This window comes from Vidua macroura, chromosome 2, assembly GCF_024509145.1.
Source record: "Vidua macroura isolate BioBank_ID:100142 chromosome 2, ASM2450914v1, whole genome shotgun sequence".
Taxonomy (NCBI): domain Eukaryota; kingdom Metazoa; phylum Chordata; class Aves; order Passeriformes; family Viduidae; genus Vidua; species Vidua macroura.
In genome coordinates, this window is record NC_071572.1 from 13308002 (window position 1) to 13328528 (window position 20527).

Genomic DNA, 20527 nt, shown 5'->3' on the forward strand with positions numbered 1-20527 from the left:
TGAAATGATCTTTTAAATCAGTGTATTGCAGGTATCTGCACATTTATTTATTTCAGGAAAAGAATCTACAGTGGCAGAGCAAAACAGAAAATCGTTTTACAATGTTCAAATGCTGGCTGCAGCTGCACACTGGCAGAAGCACAGTGATGTGCCTACTGCCTTTGCACCAGGAGACCTGTGAGGAGAGTAGCTTGAGCCAAAGAAATACAAAAATTAAGCAAGTCACTAGGACAGAAAAGGACTTCAGGATTGCTGTGGCACCATTTCTAAATGTCTGCTGCTCTTTGACAACACACAGCAGGCATTATTTACTACATTCCATGTAACTCCCAGACAAGATAGTACAACAGCTTCAAGTAAAAACAGCCTCTGAGTTAGATCTTGAATATAAACTGATCTTACATTTTAAAAAAGTTTATTTTTTTCCTATCAAGCATGCCTGACATGTTTTATATGTCTCGCTTCATTTAGAAACTGTTTACTGCAAGACTTCTTTCCACTGAAAACAACAAATTGAAGTACTAAGTCTACAACATCTAAAAAAGGCATGAATTGTATAACAAGAAACTGATCCCTTATTACAAATTGTTCTCCACATATGTCTGTGTCCTAAAGCCATAAATCTTCATTATACTGCTGCTGCAACTGTTTGCTTTGTCTTCTACAGGCAGCAGCTATCAAACATGCAGTACACGCTGACACATTTTGCAATTTTGAGCTACTTAATTAACTACTCAGCTCCTGTGAATACCCCGTCATGGCAAATGGTAAGCAATGAGAAAGTACAACACAGATTTCTTCTCAGCTGAAGTTTTAAAATAAATTCTCAATCTGAAACAAAAATTATCTCAGTTCTAGCAAAATCTGGCCATCTGGAGCCTCATTTATTACTTAATAAGAAAGCTAACGAGCCAAGCAAGATGGGTCCCCAAGCACTTTCCTGCTCTGGAACTGCTCGGTAACAAACTTTGGGTTTTTTCATTTTCCTGAATAACTTAAAAATGCATATGGAACGCTGAAGAAATTTTTGGGTATTATAGATCTGTTTCTAAGAGCTATTTTGGCTGTTAAGAATAATCAGAGAATTTGGGAGGTTTATATAGCAGAAAAAAAACCAAACCCAAAAGCTGCTCATGTGCTAAAATTCCTCTTGAGCTCCCAAGTGCATCTCTCTGAGGGTGGTCCTCTGTAGGCATGTGAGAAATGGACCTTGGACTGCCAAATCACAAACTGAGCTCCATACTATGTGAAACCAAACCAGTCCCTTAAAAATGTCAAGATATAGTTTTTACATAATTTTATTTGTCAACCACAGAAAGAGAAAAGGAAAATAAGAGTATACACAAGTCAAATACACAGGTAATAGACCAGAAACAAGACAAGTATCAGAATATTTAAAAATAAATTTAAAATATCGCCAGGTAATCTCATGAAAAAATACCTTCTCACTCCTCCATTACAGGTTTAGTAGATTCAAACAATGCCACCTGAGAGGAAAGGCACCACAAGAGCACTTTCCCTCATGTTTGCCAGGTGCAACACAGAGCAGATCAGCAGGAAGAGCTGTCCCATACCTGAGCTTGGGAACAAAGGGACTTCATTTCCACCCACATGACAAACTCATCACATGCCAGTGTAGGGTCAGCACACCTTCCATGTGAGATGAGCCAGCCTGCAAGTCCCTGAGGACAATCCCTGCCTGATGTGACCTGCAGAGGGCACAGATTTCAAAGGACTGTGTCCAACACCTCTTGGCAGTATTCAATTCAAAGGGAAAAAAGCAATAAAGCAATTAACACCAGAAGGACAATGTCAGAATTATCATACACTCATCAATCCTTCTAGTACCACATGAAAACCCCTCCAGATTTAATAAGCAAACAAGTTCACTATGCTGATTTCTGAAGACTTTTAAGGCAACATAATGCTGCAATTAAAGCACATGAACTTTAAATTTTCTTATTTATTTTTAATTAGAAAGCCACTTCAATTACACAAATCTTCATTGTTTCAAATTAATATCAACAGCCTGAGTCCTGATCCTGAGAACATTCATTTAAGTGGCATTCCTCTCATACACTGTTGACTTTTGCAAGTATTTGCAAGACTTGGCCCTGAAGTCACTACACAATTTATAGCTACGTTCCTCATTTGTGAACAAACTCAACCTCTGAAGTCAGTAACACATCGTTCTGTCACGTGCCATCATATTCTCTTAACTTCAGCAAAAACACATTTCCATATGTGAATCCATAGACAGGTGTGGATGCCAGGAAGAAGCAAGGAAGAGCTACCAGAAACCATGGCAACCTGGAAACAAGCAAGGAAGGGGAACACTACAATGGGGCCTGGTTTTCCTCAAGATAAATACTAACACTGAACATTCAGGGTGTTTTCTACAGAATTATTTTCATGAATCTTGACCATTTGTGCAGCACCTCACACATAAGGATCTAGAGGTACCTATTAATAAGGTGAGGGGGGAGGAAACCTTTTCCATGAGGTCAAGATATCACCTTAAATACTATGTCTGGGTGAAGGTGAATGGGAGATTGCACTAAAGATCACTCGTGCTCACTTCTTAGAGAAAGTGAACAGCTGTATCAAAGCAAATGCTACTGAGGACAAAGAAAAGAATGCTACCCAGTTGTAGCAGTAAATGTAGCCTTTCATAGCCAAAAAGTAGCCTGAGTTTTCCAAGAACACTGTAATTGATATCCATATTCTTTAAGCATGTGTCAATGGACCTGCTTTAAACATTGCCCAAGAGGTAGCACAGACTGCAGCAGGACAAAGACTTTCTCTGTGCTCTCCTAGGTCATCATAGTCAATTACACAGGCAAAGACTGCACCTGAGTTGCAAAAGAAGTATTTTGGTACTTTCTGAATATTTCTCATCAAATGCAGACTCTGAAAGACCCCTTGTTGCCCCAAAACAAAGCCTAGAAAAGCAGGAACACAAATATGGACATGATTTGGACAGACTTCTATATCTATTAATATTAAACTAGGCAGAGGATTAATAAAATTACATTCAAGACATATACACCAGAAAAATGCACAATGGACAGAAAGTAAACTATTTGTTACACTATGACATAGAGAAGTTATTTGTAAATTCTTAGGAAGAATCAAGGAGCAATCTCTTGTTCAATTTGTTAATCATAAACACAACAGGTAAGGAACATTTTCACTGAAAACATTTTTTTTTGTATTTATGTGTGCTGTAAGTCAAGACAAGCAGGTTGCAATGACATCAGCAAGCCAGAACTCTGAAATTCATAAAAAGGAAATACACTTTTGTATAATCAGAAAGTTTGGAATTAACAGCCCCAAGATATTAAAACATAGTTTTAAGATATTCTAATCAAAGGTAGAAGTAACAGAAAAAAAATCAGTTATCTGTAGTTAAACCAGCCATATTAAAAACCCACCCATGCTCATTTTTCAGGCACAGCCATTGAAAAACCCTCTCCTAACTGAAGGTCTGCTGCTTCCTAAAACAGTTTTCAGACTAATACCTCTAAGCAGAAGCATGGCACAAGGACAATGAGTGGGGAACAACTGATGGCACATCTGGGATTGCCACTAAAGCATAGGCTGCCTGGACAAGATTGGAGAGAAGAAAAGTTGCTTCTCTCTCATATTCATTGTAATGCCCCCATAAAGACCTTGGGGAATGGAAAGAAAATTAATTCCTTGTGCTCCAGCCTGCTCTTTTGAGGTGTTTGTACAAGCTCAGGGTTCTTGGAAATAGGTGTCATTTCAGGGGAGTTCAGTTTTCAAGTACTGGAGCACTCCAGTCCTGTAAGCAGCCAGTTGTTTTTGTGGATCAAGTGACATCACTAACACACCATAATGTCCTCCATGGTAACTTCAGCTTTTGTTCACACTTTCCATGGTTTACATCCCATGGCTCCCATGGCCTACAGCACATCATGAGAACAAGTCCAATGTGTCAGCATCCTTCCTTTGCTTTCTGTTCCCTCTCCTCGTCATGTATAAGGAGACAGCCAAAACAGGTCAGGATTTACTACTTCAAAATACAATTTCTAACAAAAGCTGAAACTCAAGTTTCTTATGTAGACTACCTTATTCCTCGGAATGTTTTGGGTAATGTTCTATAAAAAACACACCACATTCAACCAAGGAAATATCAGTTTCATCACAAATTTCTATCTTTAACCAAAATCTCCTCTGCAATTACTATAAAACATACACAACTTGAAATAATTTTAAAAACAGTACGAAGTTACAGGTGGGGGCAGAAGATAAATGACTACATTTTAGTAGATGTGACCTGCAACCAGTGTTTCAGTCAAACCATTCCCTTAGTTCCACCACAGCTTGAATAGCAACCTGCCTTCTCTGCAGCAGTGCCTGCAGCGCTGGGAAGCTGCTGCTCTGGAGGCCACACGTGTCACACCCTCACCGTGCCCTGCCAAGATCCTCTGGCCAGGGCCAAACAAGTCCAGTTTGGGAACGGGAGGGCCCCATCAGCCCCCTCCTCTTCCTGCCTCTGGCAGAGGGGGCTCTGAGGGCAGCACTGCCCAGCTGACCAGGGGGGAGAGCCTTCAGCAGCTGCCCAGCTGCCACCTGATCCGCAGGGAAGGGCAGCAGCCCGTGGAGACAAGGACCCGGCGCTCCCATGGGCCTGATCCCAGTCCCTGTGTGTGGGAACACCCACAGGACCTCGAGCCCTGTGAGCTCATCCACTGCTCACACACGTTCAGGAACTCGCTGCAACAGGCAAGGCAAGAACTTCGACTCCTCAGAAATGGGGCTCTATGGAGTTTATTGCTCAAAGCACTTTATAATCCTTCAATGAGATGTGCTATGAAGTGCAAAGTACTATTGTTAAGTCAAACTAGGATTCTTTTTCTTTTTTTAAAATACCTAGGAATTTCTCAGCATTTCCCTAATAAATCAGTTCCTTATAAAAATAAATACTGGGAGGACAAAAGGGACAGTTCCCCCACAATTTCAGTAAACAAGTTTCACTTTTCCACGCTAAAATCTCTATTAGCTTTCCAAAAAATATCAAAACACCTAAGAGAAATTGAGGGTGCATCAGAGCTGCTTACAACTCATCTACTTTATTGCCACAGCTAATGTATCACCAGAACTTCTAAATTTAACTGTTTTTTCTGAAAGGCCATAGTATCAGAAAAAGCATTTGGCAAAGACTTTGTAAAGAAAAGTTTTTTAATAGTCAGCAATGACCCTTACGATAAATTTAAGGGAAAATTATTTGGATTTTTTTCATCTTTGATATTTTCTAACTTAAACCAGGTACTGGCCACATTTTGTCCCTCCCATTTCTACTGTATTTCCAGTTTCATGTACTTAGACCAATGACATGTTCCAAAAGCTGGTGTACAACATCTTTATATACACTACAAATTCAGATTACCAGACTGTAGTCAGACATTGAACGTATAAATAACTTTGCAAACTATTTACAGGTTTTAAACTAATTAGGTTTCAAGCAACCAACATTCTTAAGGCAAATTCATTTGTATGACTGGCTGTCTGGCCTCTCAGTATTTCTCTCTCCTCCCCAATTCCTCTAAAATGATAAGCAAATAGGAACTTGAATTACCCCCTGCCCCTGTATTGACAGAATTTCTTGTATGAAGAGATGATCTAACTAATTAGGAGCTTTCCTCAAAACAAGGAAAAACGCATAGAAATGCATTTCTGTGTCAAGAAAATCATTAAGTTGCATACCAAGAAGTGGAAGTCCTACCATCTTGTAACAACACAACTTTTGTATGCACATGACAAATGGGTTTGGGAATTTGGAGAAAGCATCAGTTTAAAGCTGCACAACCCTTCTTAAAACTATGCATTTATAAACTCACTAGAGATAAGATCAGAAGAGCTCAAAGGGATTTTCTCTTCGGGGTGACACTGTGCAATACAAAATGCATGAAGCACACATTTAACTATGTTAGAATTTTTCTCTTACACCATATTGCTGTGCAAGATACTATTCACCACTTTAAGGGATTCTGCACATCTTACCAATCCGTACATTTGAATAAGAATTGGCCACTTCAAATAGTATCTTTTTGTTACAACATTGTGTTCCTAAGTGCAATCACAGTGCGATCCCTTTTGTCAAAGCATGACTGAAGCAACCAAGCATATTCTGGTGAAGTACACAGGATTCACATACCAAACGTGCTCAGTGCCTTCCTTCAAGTCCCAATCATCACTTTGTTCTTACTATTTTCAATGCCCTGATTAGGTCTTTGTTTGGAAGTAATTAGCTACTGTGGTTTGAAGGATTTTGGAACAAAGCAGAGACTTTATACTGAATGCAGAGGTCATCTCCAACAGAGACAAAAGGTGGCAAATTATCGATTAGCTTTGTATTTAGAAGCATCCCTTGGTTCACTGCTAGGATTGCTCCAGTCATCTGCTTCAGGTGTGGTCTTGTAGTGCCGCCATGCTGACTTATTAAAAACAGGAAGTCTTTCAAATGATTCACTTGAAAGGGCCTATGGAGAAACAAAAGCAATGGTTAGGTATCGCTGGAGATACAAGAGTAAGGTGATACTCTGGGGAGTTCTACAGTTACAACTTCTGTACCCAACAAGCGTCACAGTGTTGCATGTCACAGCACTACTTTGAAAATACTTGAGCTATGACTAGTAGCTCTAGTTATACTCAAAGTCACAGTCAAAGTTCAAAGAAAATAATAGCATTGAAAAATACTTCCCTTCTTTCCAGGGAGTGGTGTCTACACAGATGGCAAGAAAAAGATTTTTGGTCAGAAACATTTTAGTGAGATTTGTCACTGACATAAAGCAGACAGCTACTCCAACACTTCCCCTCCCCAATGCACTTGGGCTCTGCCAGCACACTGACCTGTGGGGCTGACCCAGTTCAGTGCCCTGGGCCACCTTTTTCCTCTGAGAAAGGCCAGACCCTCGTCCTCCACACACACATGCAGAGGATCAAGCCCATCAGAAGCAGAGGAGTCCACAACTCACTTGCCATATACAGCAGAGCACAGTGACAGTGCAAAGCCAACAACCTTAACAAGTTATACACTCTGTTCTTTAAACTGACTGATGGAATTCAAGCAGTGTCAGCCTTTAGCCCCTGAGTAGCCTGGGCTGTCCCAAAAAATAACAGGAGCAATACAGTCTGTTGCATCAAGAAATTCATAGAATAGAACTTATTTACTAGTCAAGAGTTGGCCAATAGACTTGTCATTTCTGTTGTGGCCAAAACTTAGACTCAAAAAGCGATAACTAAAATTATCTCTTATCACAGTTCTTGGAAGATTCACCACTTATGACAGATTAACAAAATACAACAATCCAACAAAGGGACTGAAAAAAAATCAAAGCAAACTAACTAGTATTAGTGCCAGACTATTATATAAAACCTTGGGGTTTAGGATTTTATGTAACAGATTTAGGTAAAAGTGTCAAAGATAGCAAAAAGAAATTTGAAAACAAGCTGAAGAGTGAAAAGAACCTGCTACAAACAACCTGCACTGCATTACTAGTTTATAAAAGGGTGAAATTCATACCTTCAAATAAATAACAGCATCTGAACCCACACCTTCCATTGAGTAGAGTTTAAGGTCACCTTGAAAGTACCTCGCATAAAGACGAGAAATTGGCAACCCATAGCCAAACCCAGCCTGCAAAAACAAGAGACAAAAGGAAAAACATGATGAAAAGTTAAAAATGTGCAACAGATCTCTGTATTAATTTACAAAAGAGAGGACAGCTAAATATAAGATTTGTATAAAATTCTTTTTGAAGTTTTCCTTTATTTCTCAGCTTATACTCTAAGTCCGTATTCAGCCTTTTGAGCAAACTCCTTTTTTCCTGTGCATTAGTTTTTAGTACAAGAAGGGCTGAGTTCTTTGCTAGAAGTCCCTTGTCCATTTGCACTTTCTCAGAGGCAGGTAGGTGCAGCATACCAGACATGCTGCTGGCAACCAACAAAGTAAACCAATGCTCTACACAGCTTCCTCACTGTGAGGGACCACTGCTGTAGTACTGCATTCTTTCTTTGGAAAAAATCAGCGTTCTGACAGCAGATTTTTTCTCCCCCAAGCCTGCAATCGTTCTCTCAAATATCTCCAGACTTAGGAGACTACACAAGAAAGCCAGAGACAACTCTTGTCTACTTCATCTAGGTCACACTATTGAGTGACTGCTGATGCCACAGAGACCAGCAGAGTCCTGCAGAGGAACACATAGACTAATACAAGGCAAATTATCCTCTCTGTTTAACAAAAGATCAGGATTCCACAGCACTGAATGATCTCCTGTGGACTGAGACACAGTACAGTCCACACAATTTTCAAATCATAATGGACTTGATGGGTACGAAGTTTAGATTTTAAATTGACAAAACTAATATTCATAGCCATGCCTGCAACAAGATCAATCACATGGCACCTCTTCCAACCCTCTCTTGTCAGAAAAGTAAGAAAACCTCCAATTCTCTCTAACTGGAGCTAGGGAATAAGGATGACACATGACTGTTTCAGATGACTTGGCTGTGTGCTGAGAACCACAGTGGTTGGTTATGCCAAAAAAAGGTTATTTGGTTATGCCCAAATCCCACCTGAATTTTTCAGGACTATCCAGTGCAATAAAGGAACTATTCCAAACACAGAAGCATTTGGAAAAAAACCCAAACATATACAAGGCAAGGTAATATGGGTGGACTACAACAAAAAATAGATACTTGAAGCTTTCAGAAAAACAATAAATTAATTCCATAATAATATTTCTACAAAAGCAACTTGCCAGAAAAGTGATAAATATGCCCTGAATTTTATAAACAAAAGCCTAAAATGATACAAAATAGAATGCTAAGACGAAGAATTTGCAAACATTATGTACAGCTAATATGTGGCATCACTTGACAGGAAATCCCTTGAGGGAAAAGTGAACATTAAAGAACTTGTACTACAGTGTCCATGACAAATTCTCTTGCTCTTACAGTATCTTTCGGCCATTTTTGCCTTGTTTTTACAGAATTCTATATTTAGTATTAAATTGGTTTACAGTTGCACGCTCAGTTCGTCTGAGCAAAATGAGACACAAAAATGCCAAATATGCCCTTTTCACACTGCTTGTCATAGCTATTAGTGTCCATTAACAGAGTTAAAACAGTTGTTTAGCTGCACTTTTCCCAACATCACGTTCTAAATTTCTCAAAAAGAAATTTCATCTCCCACTAGAGACATATGCATCACTTTCAAACACCTGGCCTTGAAACTTCAGAGATTTCTTTCTTAACCTCTACAAAATTGATTTGGCTGTCTTAGAAATAACTAAAAAAAGTCAAAAGTTGACCTCCTCTCTTCCTAGAGACTGGATAATAAATACATTAGAGAAATTATAAAGCACAGCGACCAAAAGGCAACTTGTGGACAGTCCATGCCCCAAGGATCACCTCAAGTAAAGGGCAATATCAAACAATACTGAAAACACTTTTTACTTTCCTCACTCCAGAACCACCCCTCCTTAAAAGCCAACTTCTGTTTGTCTCCTCTTCCTTTATGCTCTTTTGATGATGTGCTAGCCCACATCATTATTTGATACAGGCCTCTTTCAAACATTTCCTGCCAGCCTCTCTGTGCACTGCCTTTAGGGTGCTGTCCAAACCAGGTAACTTGAAAAAAATGCAGAGACAAGAGACCCCAGGTGAGTACCTTGTTAAATCCTGGCCCTGCAAAGGGTCTATTTTGCAAAAGACAATTAACAAGAGGTGTTTACTACATAGATCTGTGCTTGACCTAGAGAACAGAACAGTCCATGATGGCACATCTGCCTTGAGAAAGGAAAACTCCTTAGAGCAAATTTATCATTAAATGTTATGGTATACATTAAACAAAAAGGAAGTTATTACATTTCTGTGTTACCAGCATTGACAGATTTTAATTAAAACTAATTTAAGCCATGTTTCTCCTGCTATAAACAAATGCTGTCAGAGAGAGAAACATTAAATTCCCTAAGAAAACCTACTATCAATAAACATGACCATGTGTTTTAATCTGTACTCTATGTGCACTGCAGATGAACCTAAGATCTGCTAGAATGTGAATGCTGCCATGGTAACAAGGTTTCTCAGCAGGATTTAAACAACATTTGCAATGACAGGGAGCAAAAATTTTCCCCAATCAACAGAAGGATACCTCTCTTCCACTGCCCCATTCCATTAATGTTTCATAAACTAGACAGGGGATCATATAGCAACGGGAAAAAATGTTAGAACAGAAAAATATGTCCATTTATACTTAACCCAGCTTAGCTTAGAATATTACCTAAATCAAGGATGACACACCACCTTCTGCAGCACTGTAATTCTTTAGTGGTTTGATCTTTGGCACTAAAGAAACTCCTTCTGTATGGACATCAAAGAGGATTTATATGGAAGCTTTCTGCTGAAGGATTTTTATTTCCAAACTGACATACAAAGCACTGCATAATTGTTTTTAATACTGGATCTGGGCCATAACACATAACATGTCAAACTTCACTGCTAAGTCCTTGTTCCTGTTAGTGGCAAGATTTGACACAGATTCACAGTTATGACTTTCTTCTTTCTGTACACACATATAAATAACAGAGCTGAACAGCCTTTCTCAACTTTCAGTCTTGTGCAGGCACTGGACAGACTCACAGGGCAAAAGCTGCCAGACTCTCAAGAAAGAAAGATCCTTTGTAGGTTTGACTACAGTGGCATAGACTGGGAAAGGAAAATAAAGCCTGAAAATGGGATACAGAAGAAGAATACCAAGGATAAATGCCATAGAATCAAAGTAAGAAGTTTTGAAGATAAGGAAGTAAATATAGCAATGCATTGCTACAGATGCACTGAAAAAAAAAGAGTAGTGTCGGTCCTAAGATGAACACATTTTACAATCAGAGCTACAAAGGAACAGACAGTTTAATAGTGAATACAACTGGTAATCAAGGTATAAGTTTATCCTGAGAACGAGTTTCAGGAAATCCTTGTAGACTGATATGGTAAATTGCTGATCAAAAGTGAGACAGAACAAAGGCAGATTATGCATCAAGAGAGACTCTACCATTTGTGACAGAAAAAAGCTTATATTTGAATTAAGGCCTGTTGCCTCTCACCACATTCAAGATGATTTTCTATGAAAAAGCAGAAGTTTGAAACATAAGACTGAGATGTGCTGTAGAGGTAGGAGATGTGAAGGATCAGTACCAAGTCAGTGCAGACACAGGACTGGGTTTCACACCTCCCACAGGGTGAAGGGGTAAACCCAGTGAAAGGCACTGCCATGCCACAATGGTACCCACTGTGGACCAAGGCAGCACTATAAAGACTTTCTGCTCATAAGCTAAGAAGAAATTTATTTCCTCTGAGTCACTCTGAACTGATTGTACCCTCAGTTTGCTGTTAAATATTTTATATCCAAAATAGTCACATGGACAAGAGGGAACAGCCCCAGGCTGTGCCAGGGATGTTCAGGTTGGACATCAGGAGTAATTTCTTCACTCAAAAGGATTGTCAAGAATTGAAAGTGGCTGGCCAGGCAAGCACTGGAGTCAGTCACCATCCCTGGAAGTGTTCAGGAAACAACTGGACATGGCACTTGGTGCTGTGGTTTAATTCACATGGTGGTGTTTGGTCAAAGGTTGGACTTGATCCTGGGAGGTCTTTTCCATTCTTACTGATCCTGTGATTTCATACTCTGCCCCACATTCCATTATCCATCTGAAGGCACTTGAAGCACAGAAATATCAGTAGGGGAGAAAAAAAACAGCTACTTAGGAACATGCTAGATGAGAATGCTCCTAAGCAGGGAAAGGAAATTTCTTAGAGAATCAGCTTCTCAATAGGCTTAGAAATAAAGGATTGCATCAGAAGCAACAGAGATGAGAAGAGGCAAAATACAGCATCTGTATTAATCCACTTACTGAAACTAGTCAAGTGGAACAATAACTATACAATTTTTATCACCATGAGCCAATATGCTATTTAATAAAACAAAATTTTTAGAAATAGTATTTTATTATTTTTTAAAAATCATGCTTGCTAAAATAATCTACACATCCAACACTGAAATAATTTCCCTGCCTAAAAGAAACTATGGGGAAGTATTTTTTTATTTGAAATACGGTCCTGGTGCATCCGAGAAAGGAGTATCACAGAAGATATTTCCAATTAAATAGGAATATACCAAATATGTTCATACCACATGCAGGATCAGGAATGCTTTTGATGTGTTTTTACAGTCCAAAACTTAGAGAAAAATTATCTTCAAGCTTCAGTATAAGCTTGTGCATTGCTAGAAGGTGCTTCTCAAGTGCTGAGCAGTGTGGCCCAGCTTTTTAATCAGTTTATGATAGGAAATTTAGATTAACAGTAATTTATATATCAAAGAGGAGCTTATTGGGTCATTCACCTGCTCAATAATATAGCACTAATGATCCTGCCCATTAACCTGTGAAAATACTGTGCTTATGCAGGTTTTTTATGCTTGCTTCCAAGAATGTAACGTCAAGACAATGCAAAGTAATTTCCTATTCTGTAGACTAAGTGATAACAGAATTCATCTGTTCTACCTGGAAAGACTTGTTAATGATAAAGCATTTCCTCAGTGGAAAACCTGATCCAGCAGATTGCAGTGCAGGGAAATGTAAAATCAGAGTAGTACAAAGAGACATTTAAATACATATTGCAATTGCTTACCAAAGGCACAGCCCTCGAGGGCTCCAGACTGGGCCTGGGTGCTGTTGAGTACATGTAGTTAAACAATCTGTCTATTTTTCTTAGAGGTACACCTCCACCTTGGTCACTTATCTAAGGAATGAAAATTGAAGAGTTTTAAACATTAGGCTCTGAAAAAACCGCACAAAACATCAAGAAGCATTATCTAAATTACTTTAGAAATTAACTAAAGGAGCCGTTAGGGACTTTGGGGCTGTCTGGCTTGGAGAAAGAAGGCAGCTTCCTGAGGAGGAGAACTGGGAGGGAGGTGCTGATCTCATTTCCCTGGATCCAGTGATGGGACATGTAGGAACAGTTCAAAGAACATCACAGGAGGTTTAGAGTGGACATCAGGAAGCATTTCTGTATGGAAAGGGTGGTGAAAGAGCGGAACAGGTTTCCTGGAGATGGTCAATGGCCTAAGTGTGTCAGTGACCAAGATGCATTTGGACACTGCCCTAACAAACGTTCTTTGACTACTGGGCAGCCCTGAAGTGGTCAGGGAATTGGACAAGATGCTCCTTGTAGGTCCTTCCCAACTGAAAATATTCTGTTCTAATGAATATGAAGCAGGTGATACAATAATTAATTTGCTTTTTCAAATTAAAAGTCATTCTACTCGAGACCTAGCAGGTTTGCAATGTGTATTGTTTTTAGGCATTTACCTTAATAGATAGATCTTCTTTCCCCAAAGTGACTAAGGTTTTGATCGATGGATAGGCTTCTTTCTTACCTTCATGCAATTCCACTGTAGCTCTCATTGAATTCTGAAGATAAAAGAAAACACAGTCTCTTTGATTCTGATTCTAATGTATAAGATTTTTCTGACAAGTCAGAACTTGAATTTATTTTGTAGCATCTACTCTGTCCTACAGTTATGTACAAGATAGAAAAGCCTGTTTTTAACACAAATTCAAGTGCCATCAAGTCAATGAATTGCCCAGTTAAATTTTTACATTACAATTTGTTATACAGAACTTTTATTTATTTGATATCGTCAGAGAAAAGCAAGCAAGCAAGACTTTTTTTTTTTTTTTGTCCTGTGTGGAATCAAGTAAATGCACCCACAGGATGAGAACATCCTTCACCTCCATCATGCCCACACCAACAGTGACACTCACCACAGAAAGCTAGTTTTGATTTTCTCAGCCTAGGTCACATATAAGTTACCATCTGTCAATCTGATTTCATGTTAACAGAGTTTCCACTGCCAGGCCCAGTTCTTTACAGCTACAACTTACTGGCCTCAGCCTGTTTCATGACTCGTACCAAAAACATACTCATATGTACTGTACAAATTCTCATCTGTTCTGCTCCAAAACTAATGTTAAATGGCAAAATGGGAGAAGACTTAAATGAACATAGTTGACAAATGTCAGAAATCAAACCCCAAAAAATAGTACTTTGAAAAAGTTTCTCTCTGGCCAAATACAAGTTTTCCTCTCAATTGCTGGTGTTCAGCTGCACCATTTAGAGACCTCCTCTCTTCTTTCAAGTGATGTAACAGCTCTCACATGTTCCATTTGCTCTCTTTTTCCAATTATTCAGGAAACACAAAACCAAAACAAAGCATGTCATCTACACTACTCAAAGACACAGGGCCTGTTTTCACAATAAAGACACTGATCCTAACCAGTCCTCAAATATGCAGTAAAGAAGCAAGCTCATAAAAGCTGAAGGTTATGAATATTCCATCACTACAAAACTAGGCTGTCACGAGTGTTCCAAGTTAATCAAAAAAGCTACAAGAACACAACAGGAAAAGTGGGAAACCAAGCAGTTTTTAAGTACACAGGGTCATAAGAGAGGGATTTAAGTCTGGCTTTTAAACAACTGAAGAGTGTTTGAAACTTAAGAATAAGCTTAAGAAAGGAAAATTGAAATAACATGTAAGAGCTGTAACTGAAAGGAATATCAATTTCAACAGAAATAGGGTCACAAAACTTTCCCAAATATTAACAAGTGCAACCTACCTTGAATAATTCAAATAACATATGAAACAAATGAGAAGGTACATAGACTACTTGAATGGGCTTGTTTGGAGCTTTAGCTAAAAAAAAAAAGAGGAATAAAAATGTCAAATCATTTTTCTTCAAAACACTCTTTTGTAGCGTTGCCATTTACCAGAGTAACAAAAACATGTAGGCACAGACAAGTATGTAAGCATGTTCTAATTTTCCCAGTGCAAAATTAGTTCCATGAAGTAAAAGCATACATTTTAGTCACTGCTATCACCTGAAAGAACACATTATAATTATGATCTTCAAATCCATCCAGTCAGCAGACTTTGTTTAGATATGAAACTTCACTAAGCAGTGGTTGGTTTCACACAACAATGCACGCTATCCATTCCTACTTAAGTATGAAATTTCCACATGCTCACATACTATTTAAGCATAATATTTGCGGCACAAAAAGATTCTTAAACTAAAGAAAAACCCACTGTTTAAATATTCTAAAATAAGCTACATATTTTCCCTTCATTAAAACACACAAAATGTAAGTATTCACAAAAATTTTCAAATATACTTCAAACAATATCCCAGCTCCCATATTCCAAACCATCACTGAATTGTTTGTCCACTGCTGTCCCACTGTGAGTGTTTCAGCAGAAGGGTATGGCTTGGCACAGGTCTGAATGCCAGAGTGCTCATTGATTGATTGGGTAGGAAATAATACAGCTGCATTTAGTACATTCCAGGACAGTTTTGGTGCTGAAGATGAAGTCATCCCTGAACATTCAAATATCTACTGGCATTAAATTATGCAGTTACAGAGAGTCAGACTGAGCAGCAGTTCAGACTGAAGGGAAGTCTCAAACTGTCTGCTTCATGAATTCCAGGAAGATATAAATATGCACAAAGAACACGACTGGAGTCAACTTCATTCCTTTTGGCACTGAGGGCTGGTAATAATCCCAGTCATTATTTTAAGAGACATGATAATGAAAACTCCTAGGAAAAGGAGAAGACCAAAACAACGCTCTGCAAGGCAACTTGACATTTTATTCTGTTAATTTTGTCAGTCCACACTCCCATTCCCTTAGGCTTCACCGAAACCAAGGCAAACTGACTCACACTTGTTTGAGGCACAGAGACAGAAAATGAGTTATTGTTGCTCTTGCAAGGTAATTTGCAAAGTTGCTTTCCCCATATTGATAATAAGCTGATTTTATGGAAATAAGTAATTCATTATTCACTTTTTTTTTTTTTTAGCTCCAGCAACTTACTTTCTCTACTGTTGGATCTTTTTACTTATGCCTTCAGATGAATTTTGCATTGATTGATTCCTCTGCTGCAACACTCAGTACTTTTATCTCTAGAATCACTCAGTTTAAAAGGGGAATGTCGGGTCCTTTGGTTTTGGGAGAGATGGGTGACAATGCATCATTGCTGACAGTATATCTTGTGTAGAGAACTATTTCTACACTACCCAGTAGTACTTTGAGCAACACACATTCTAAGTATCACACTCTCCCACTGAGTGTTACCTACTTCTGAGACTTTTGCAATTCTTCTGCTGAAGTTTGGAACCATCTTAGTCTTATGTTTGGCTGCTGTCCAAAATCTGGGAGAGGATCACTCAGGAAAATTTTTTTAACTAAAAAAAAATAAGCTCCCTTTTGTCAATAAAATAATGAACAAAAGGCAGTCAATATGCTGACACAGCCTCTCTCATCAGTTTTGTGTCATCCAATTATCATCTCTGCAATCAACTTGAAACAGATTTTCATGTGAGAGGTTTGTGATAGGATTTAAAGCATAGACTACCTAATAAAAATTCCAGTTTTGCCATCTTACACAGAAGGGCTCACCACTGTGTTGAGAAAGCCAGTGGATTTCATTCTGAAGCCTACTTCAGAATGAAACAAGTTTCAGTTCTGTTAGAAGATTAGAAGGCAGACATGTTTCCTTCTCAGTTATGAGGAGCCTTGGTTTATTTTCTTTAAAGTGATAGTGAATTTAGCAGCTAGAGCTCTGCATTCAACATAAAGAAGTACATATCATAATAATAAACAATAATTCAGGTGCCCATGTTTAAATATTAGAACAAAAGTAACTGCTTAGTTCAAATTATAAGTTACAATTAAACAACAAAACTAGAAATCACAGATACCAGAAATGCATTTTCTTACACACATCAGTTACATTAATTTCATAATTACCATTGAATTCTTCAACTTCCAGATCAGGTGCCACGGTATAGTACTGCTCACATAACATCTTAGCTGTTTCATAAGCATCTACAAAATAACAGAACAAACACTGAACTATCAAAATCTTCTAGTGATGACCAGCAGTGTCCATCCTCCTTGTGAAAGACCACAAATAGAACATTCACTTTGAGCACTAGTTTACAAGCATGAAGCTGGTATCCAGTCTAATCCCTTTTTCTCTCTATACTCATAGCCCAATTGTCAGGAAAGGGAAAACTCTATCTAAAGCTCTACAAAGAAAAGCACAGTAGTGGAAAGAAGCTATTTTTCTTCTTTGTTCAGGGCTTGAAAATTAGAAGGATGTAATCTTAGGCTGACCATAAAATCTACTTATTTTTTTCCTGATCACAATTTAATACTTCTTCTTTCCATCTCAAATAACAAAGGATGACATTGCAGCCACAAATTCAGGTTCTCCAAACACAATACTATTTACAATACTTAATTTTCAAGGTCTCTTGGGGGAAAAGCTAGAGAAGATTCTTCATTTCTTCCCACTGAACCAAAAATTACTCCCCCTGAAAATAGCTCCCCATAGCCCAAATCAGGCTTTTTGCATTGTTGAAACACAGGTAGAAAGTTTAAGTTACCCTTTGTCACTAGAGGTGCCCCCTAAGGTTCAACACGAGCAACACTGTTTAACTTATTCATCAGTGACTTGGAGGAAGGGGCAGAGGCCTCCTCAGCGAATTCACTGAAGACACAGAGCTGGGAGGAGTGGCCAATACCCCCAAGAGCTGGGCAGCCCTTCAGAAGGGAGACAGACTGGAGAGATGGGCAGAGGAATGGTCTGGAATTCAGAAAAGGCAAATGCAGGGTCCTGCACTGGGGAAGGACAAGCCCAGGCACCAGCACAGGCTGGGGGTGACCTGCTGGAAAGCAGCTCTGCAGAGAAGGGCCTGGGGGTCCTGGTGGGCAGTGAGCTGTCCATGAGCCAGCAGTGCCCTGGGGCCAACAGGGCCAGTGGGGTCCTGGGGTGCATCAGGGAGAGCACTGCCAGCAGGTCAGGGAGGTGATCCTGCCCCTCCACTCAGCCCCAGTGAGGCGTGTCTGGAGTGCTGTGCCCTGAGTTCTGGGCTCGTCAGGAGAAGACAGACCTGGAGATCCTGGAGTCAGTCCAGTGGAGCACAACAAATATCATTAAGGGACTGGAACATCTCTCTTACAAGGAGAGACTGAGGAAGTTGAGTCTGTTCAGCCCTGAGAAGAAAAAACAGAGGGGACCTCATTGATGCCTAAAAGTATTTGAGGAGGAGGTGCCAAGAGGATGGAGCCTTTTGGAGGCTCTTTTCTGTGATGCTCAGCAATACGACCAGAGGCAGAAATTGATGCACAAGAAGTTCCATGTGAACATGAGGAAGAATTTCTTCCCTGTGCAGTGAACAGGCACTGGCACAGATTGCCCAGAGAGGGTGTGGAATCTCCTTCACTGGAGATGTTCAAGAACCATCTGGGCACAATCCTGTGCCATGTCCTCTGGGATGGCCCTGCTTGAACAGGAAGGAAGGTTGGACCATATAATTTGCTGTGCTCCTTTCCAACCTGACCCATTTTGTAATTCTGTATTTGAAAAATTTCTGATTGGTTTCTTAGCCAATCTGGATCAAACAGTCTGAGGGCAGTCTAACATTTCATTTTCCACTAAAAGGACTCTGGCAGAGTCCTAAGACTGTGGAAGAGACTGTGAAGTTCAAAGCATGCTTCATGGTGTAGATGGAGATTAAGCAGCAATAACAGTGAGGGATCTATTGGTAAATCTAAAATCCTGGCTCCAGAAAAAAATCTGAATTTGCTGTCAGCTCAAAAGACTTGTTGCAGGACAGTCAGCGAGACAGAGAGCCACCTCAGGCAGCACAGACACAACACCTGGTGTAGCTGCTTGAAGCAAGATGTGGCTGTTTAAATAATTTCTACATTGTTTGAACGGCATACAGGGCTTATAGCTGCCACACACAGTAGCAAAATCAACATTTTAACTGATAAAGTGCTCAGAATGCAGCCTGTGAACCAGAACATAAACTGGACAGCATACAGAACATAAATTAATCCCTCCACCAATTCTACAAGGAAAAGGCCTCAATCACCATGACTCCTTGACAGGACTATACAGCCCCTGTCTTTAAGGCCATTTTGTTTCTTTGAAAGGCAACACTGGACACTGTTTGGTCAGTGTTGTGTATGATCTATTTTAGCTACTTGTTTGACTGGACTTAGCCCCTTCTGACACTAGGCACTCCCCCATTCAAGGCAGCAACTGTGAATCTGATAATCAAAATTTATTCAAATATTGCTATTAGAAGGCAAAGCTAAATAAACAACATGGCTGTAACACATAAAATGCTAATGCCAAATTGGAATAAGGTCAATGAAAAGAAAAAAAAGAGCTGCTGAAATAGGCCACCTTAGGAGACAAGGGCTAGAAAAAAAGCTGTAAGAGAGCAGTAAAAAGCACTACAAAGTGAGCTATCATGCAGGTCAGACTTTGAGATAAGAAAGGTTTCCGTCTCACTTCACCAAAGGCTGAGAGAAAGTGAAGGGAGAAACACATTCTACTCCTCTTTGCAGCTGCACAAACAGCAGCAAAGGATAGAGCTTGGAATTCTCTCCTACAGCAAGACCTGCATTTGCAAATAGACAAACCCAGAGTGTGAACCTGCCATGGAGATGTTCTTGAAGCAGGCAGCATTGCCTCATGGCTCCTTGCTAACATCCTGAAAGCATGTAAACATTCACAACACAGAGCACACAGCACTTGCAGTGTGACTGTGCCAGGTAAGTCAGGTACAACCATCACATCCATGTCTTCTGCAGGAGACAGAAGAGGCTGTGCTATGATCAGATGATAGAGCAATGTGGAGTTTCACTGGGATATCTGTACACCTGAAGACATTTTACTAAAAGGCCTAGCTAAACAAAACTAAACAAAATGGAAATTTCACTTACTCTCAGTTCCTGTAATACCAGCATGTGATACAAAAGCAGTATATGAGAACCTGCTTCTAAGTACTTCAGGAAGAAAACATCTAAAGTTTAACAAAACATTTAGACACTTCATCTGATATTTGCAAGTACAGACTAAAGCTATTAAAAATCAAATTGTTTTCTTAGTTCTGATAACAGAACAAAAGTTTCTCTCTTCTCAATGATGAAGACATTAGAAAGTCTCAATAAGCCCAGGGCTTTATTCTGAGCAGAACTTTCATTTATTAAAATAAGAAAAGAATAAATGGATTTAAATCACCTTCAGTTTCTTGCATCTCAATAAAATATATCTGAATATTTTAAGTTAGGGGATTTCAGTAACAAAAATATTAACTTCATCTTACCTTTAACCACCTCTGCCACATCACAATTAGGATCAATACTTCCAATATGTTTGGGATGAGCAGGATTAATATCTCCACCAAACAGAAGTGCTAAAATAAAAAAGAAATGGCAGAAAATTATTTATTACCCTGAGGCAGGCCAGAAAGTTTGAATCTGATGGTATCTGAGATTTACTGGATACTGCATCATTTTGTAAAAAGATACTCCCGTAAATTGGCAGAATCCTCATTTAAGAAGACTACTTGTCTAACTGCT

General features: G+C 39.3%; 1 protein-coding gene across 2 annotated transcripts in view; it reads right to left on the reverse strand.

Annotated features, from left to right (window-relative positions):
• Window positions 1–1280: 1280 nt before the first annotated feature.
• The window catches only part of PDK3 (pyruvate dehydrogenase kinase 3), a 54328-nt gene continuing 35081 nt past the window's right edge, over window positions 1281–20527 (reverse strand). For both annotated transcript variants that reach the window (XM_053971587.1, XM_053971588.1), the window contains exons 5-11: window positions 20272–20361; window positions 16895–16972; window positions 14703–14779; window positions 13395–13496; window positions 12712–12822; window positions 7550–7663; window positions 1281–6506 (exon numbers count right to left, since the gene is read on the reverse strand). In XM_053971587.1, the coding sequence (XP_053827562.1) occupies window positions 6363–6506; window positions 7550–7663; window positions 12712–12822; window positions 13395–13496; window positions 14703–14779; window positions 16895–16972; window positions 20272–20361 (716 nt within the window). In that variant the 3' untranslated portion in view covers window positions 1281–6362. The remainder of the gene's footprint in view (window positions 6507–7549; window positions 7664–12711; window positions 12823–13394; window positions 13497–14702; window positions 14780–16894; window positions 16973–20271; window positions 20362–20527) is intronic.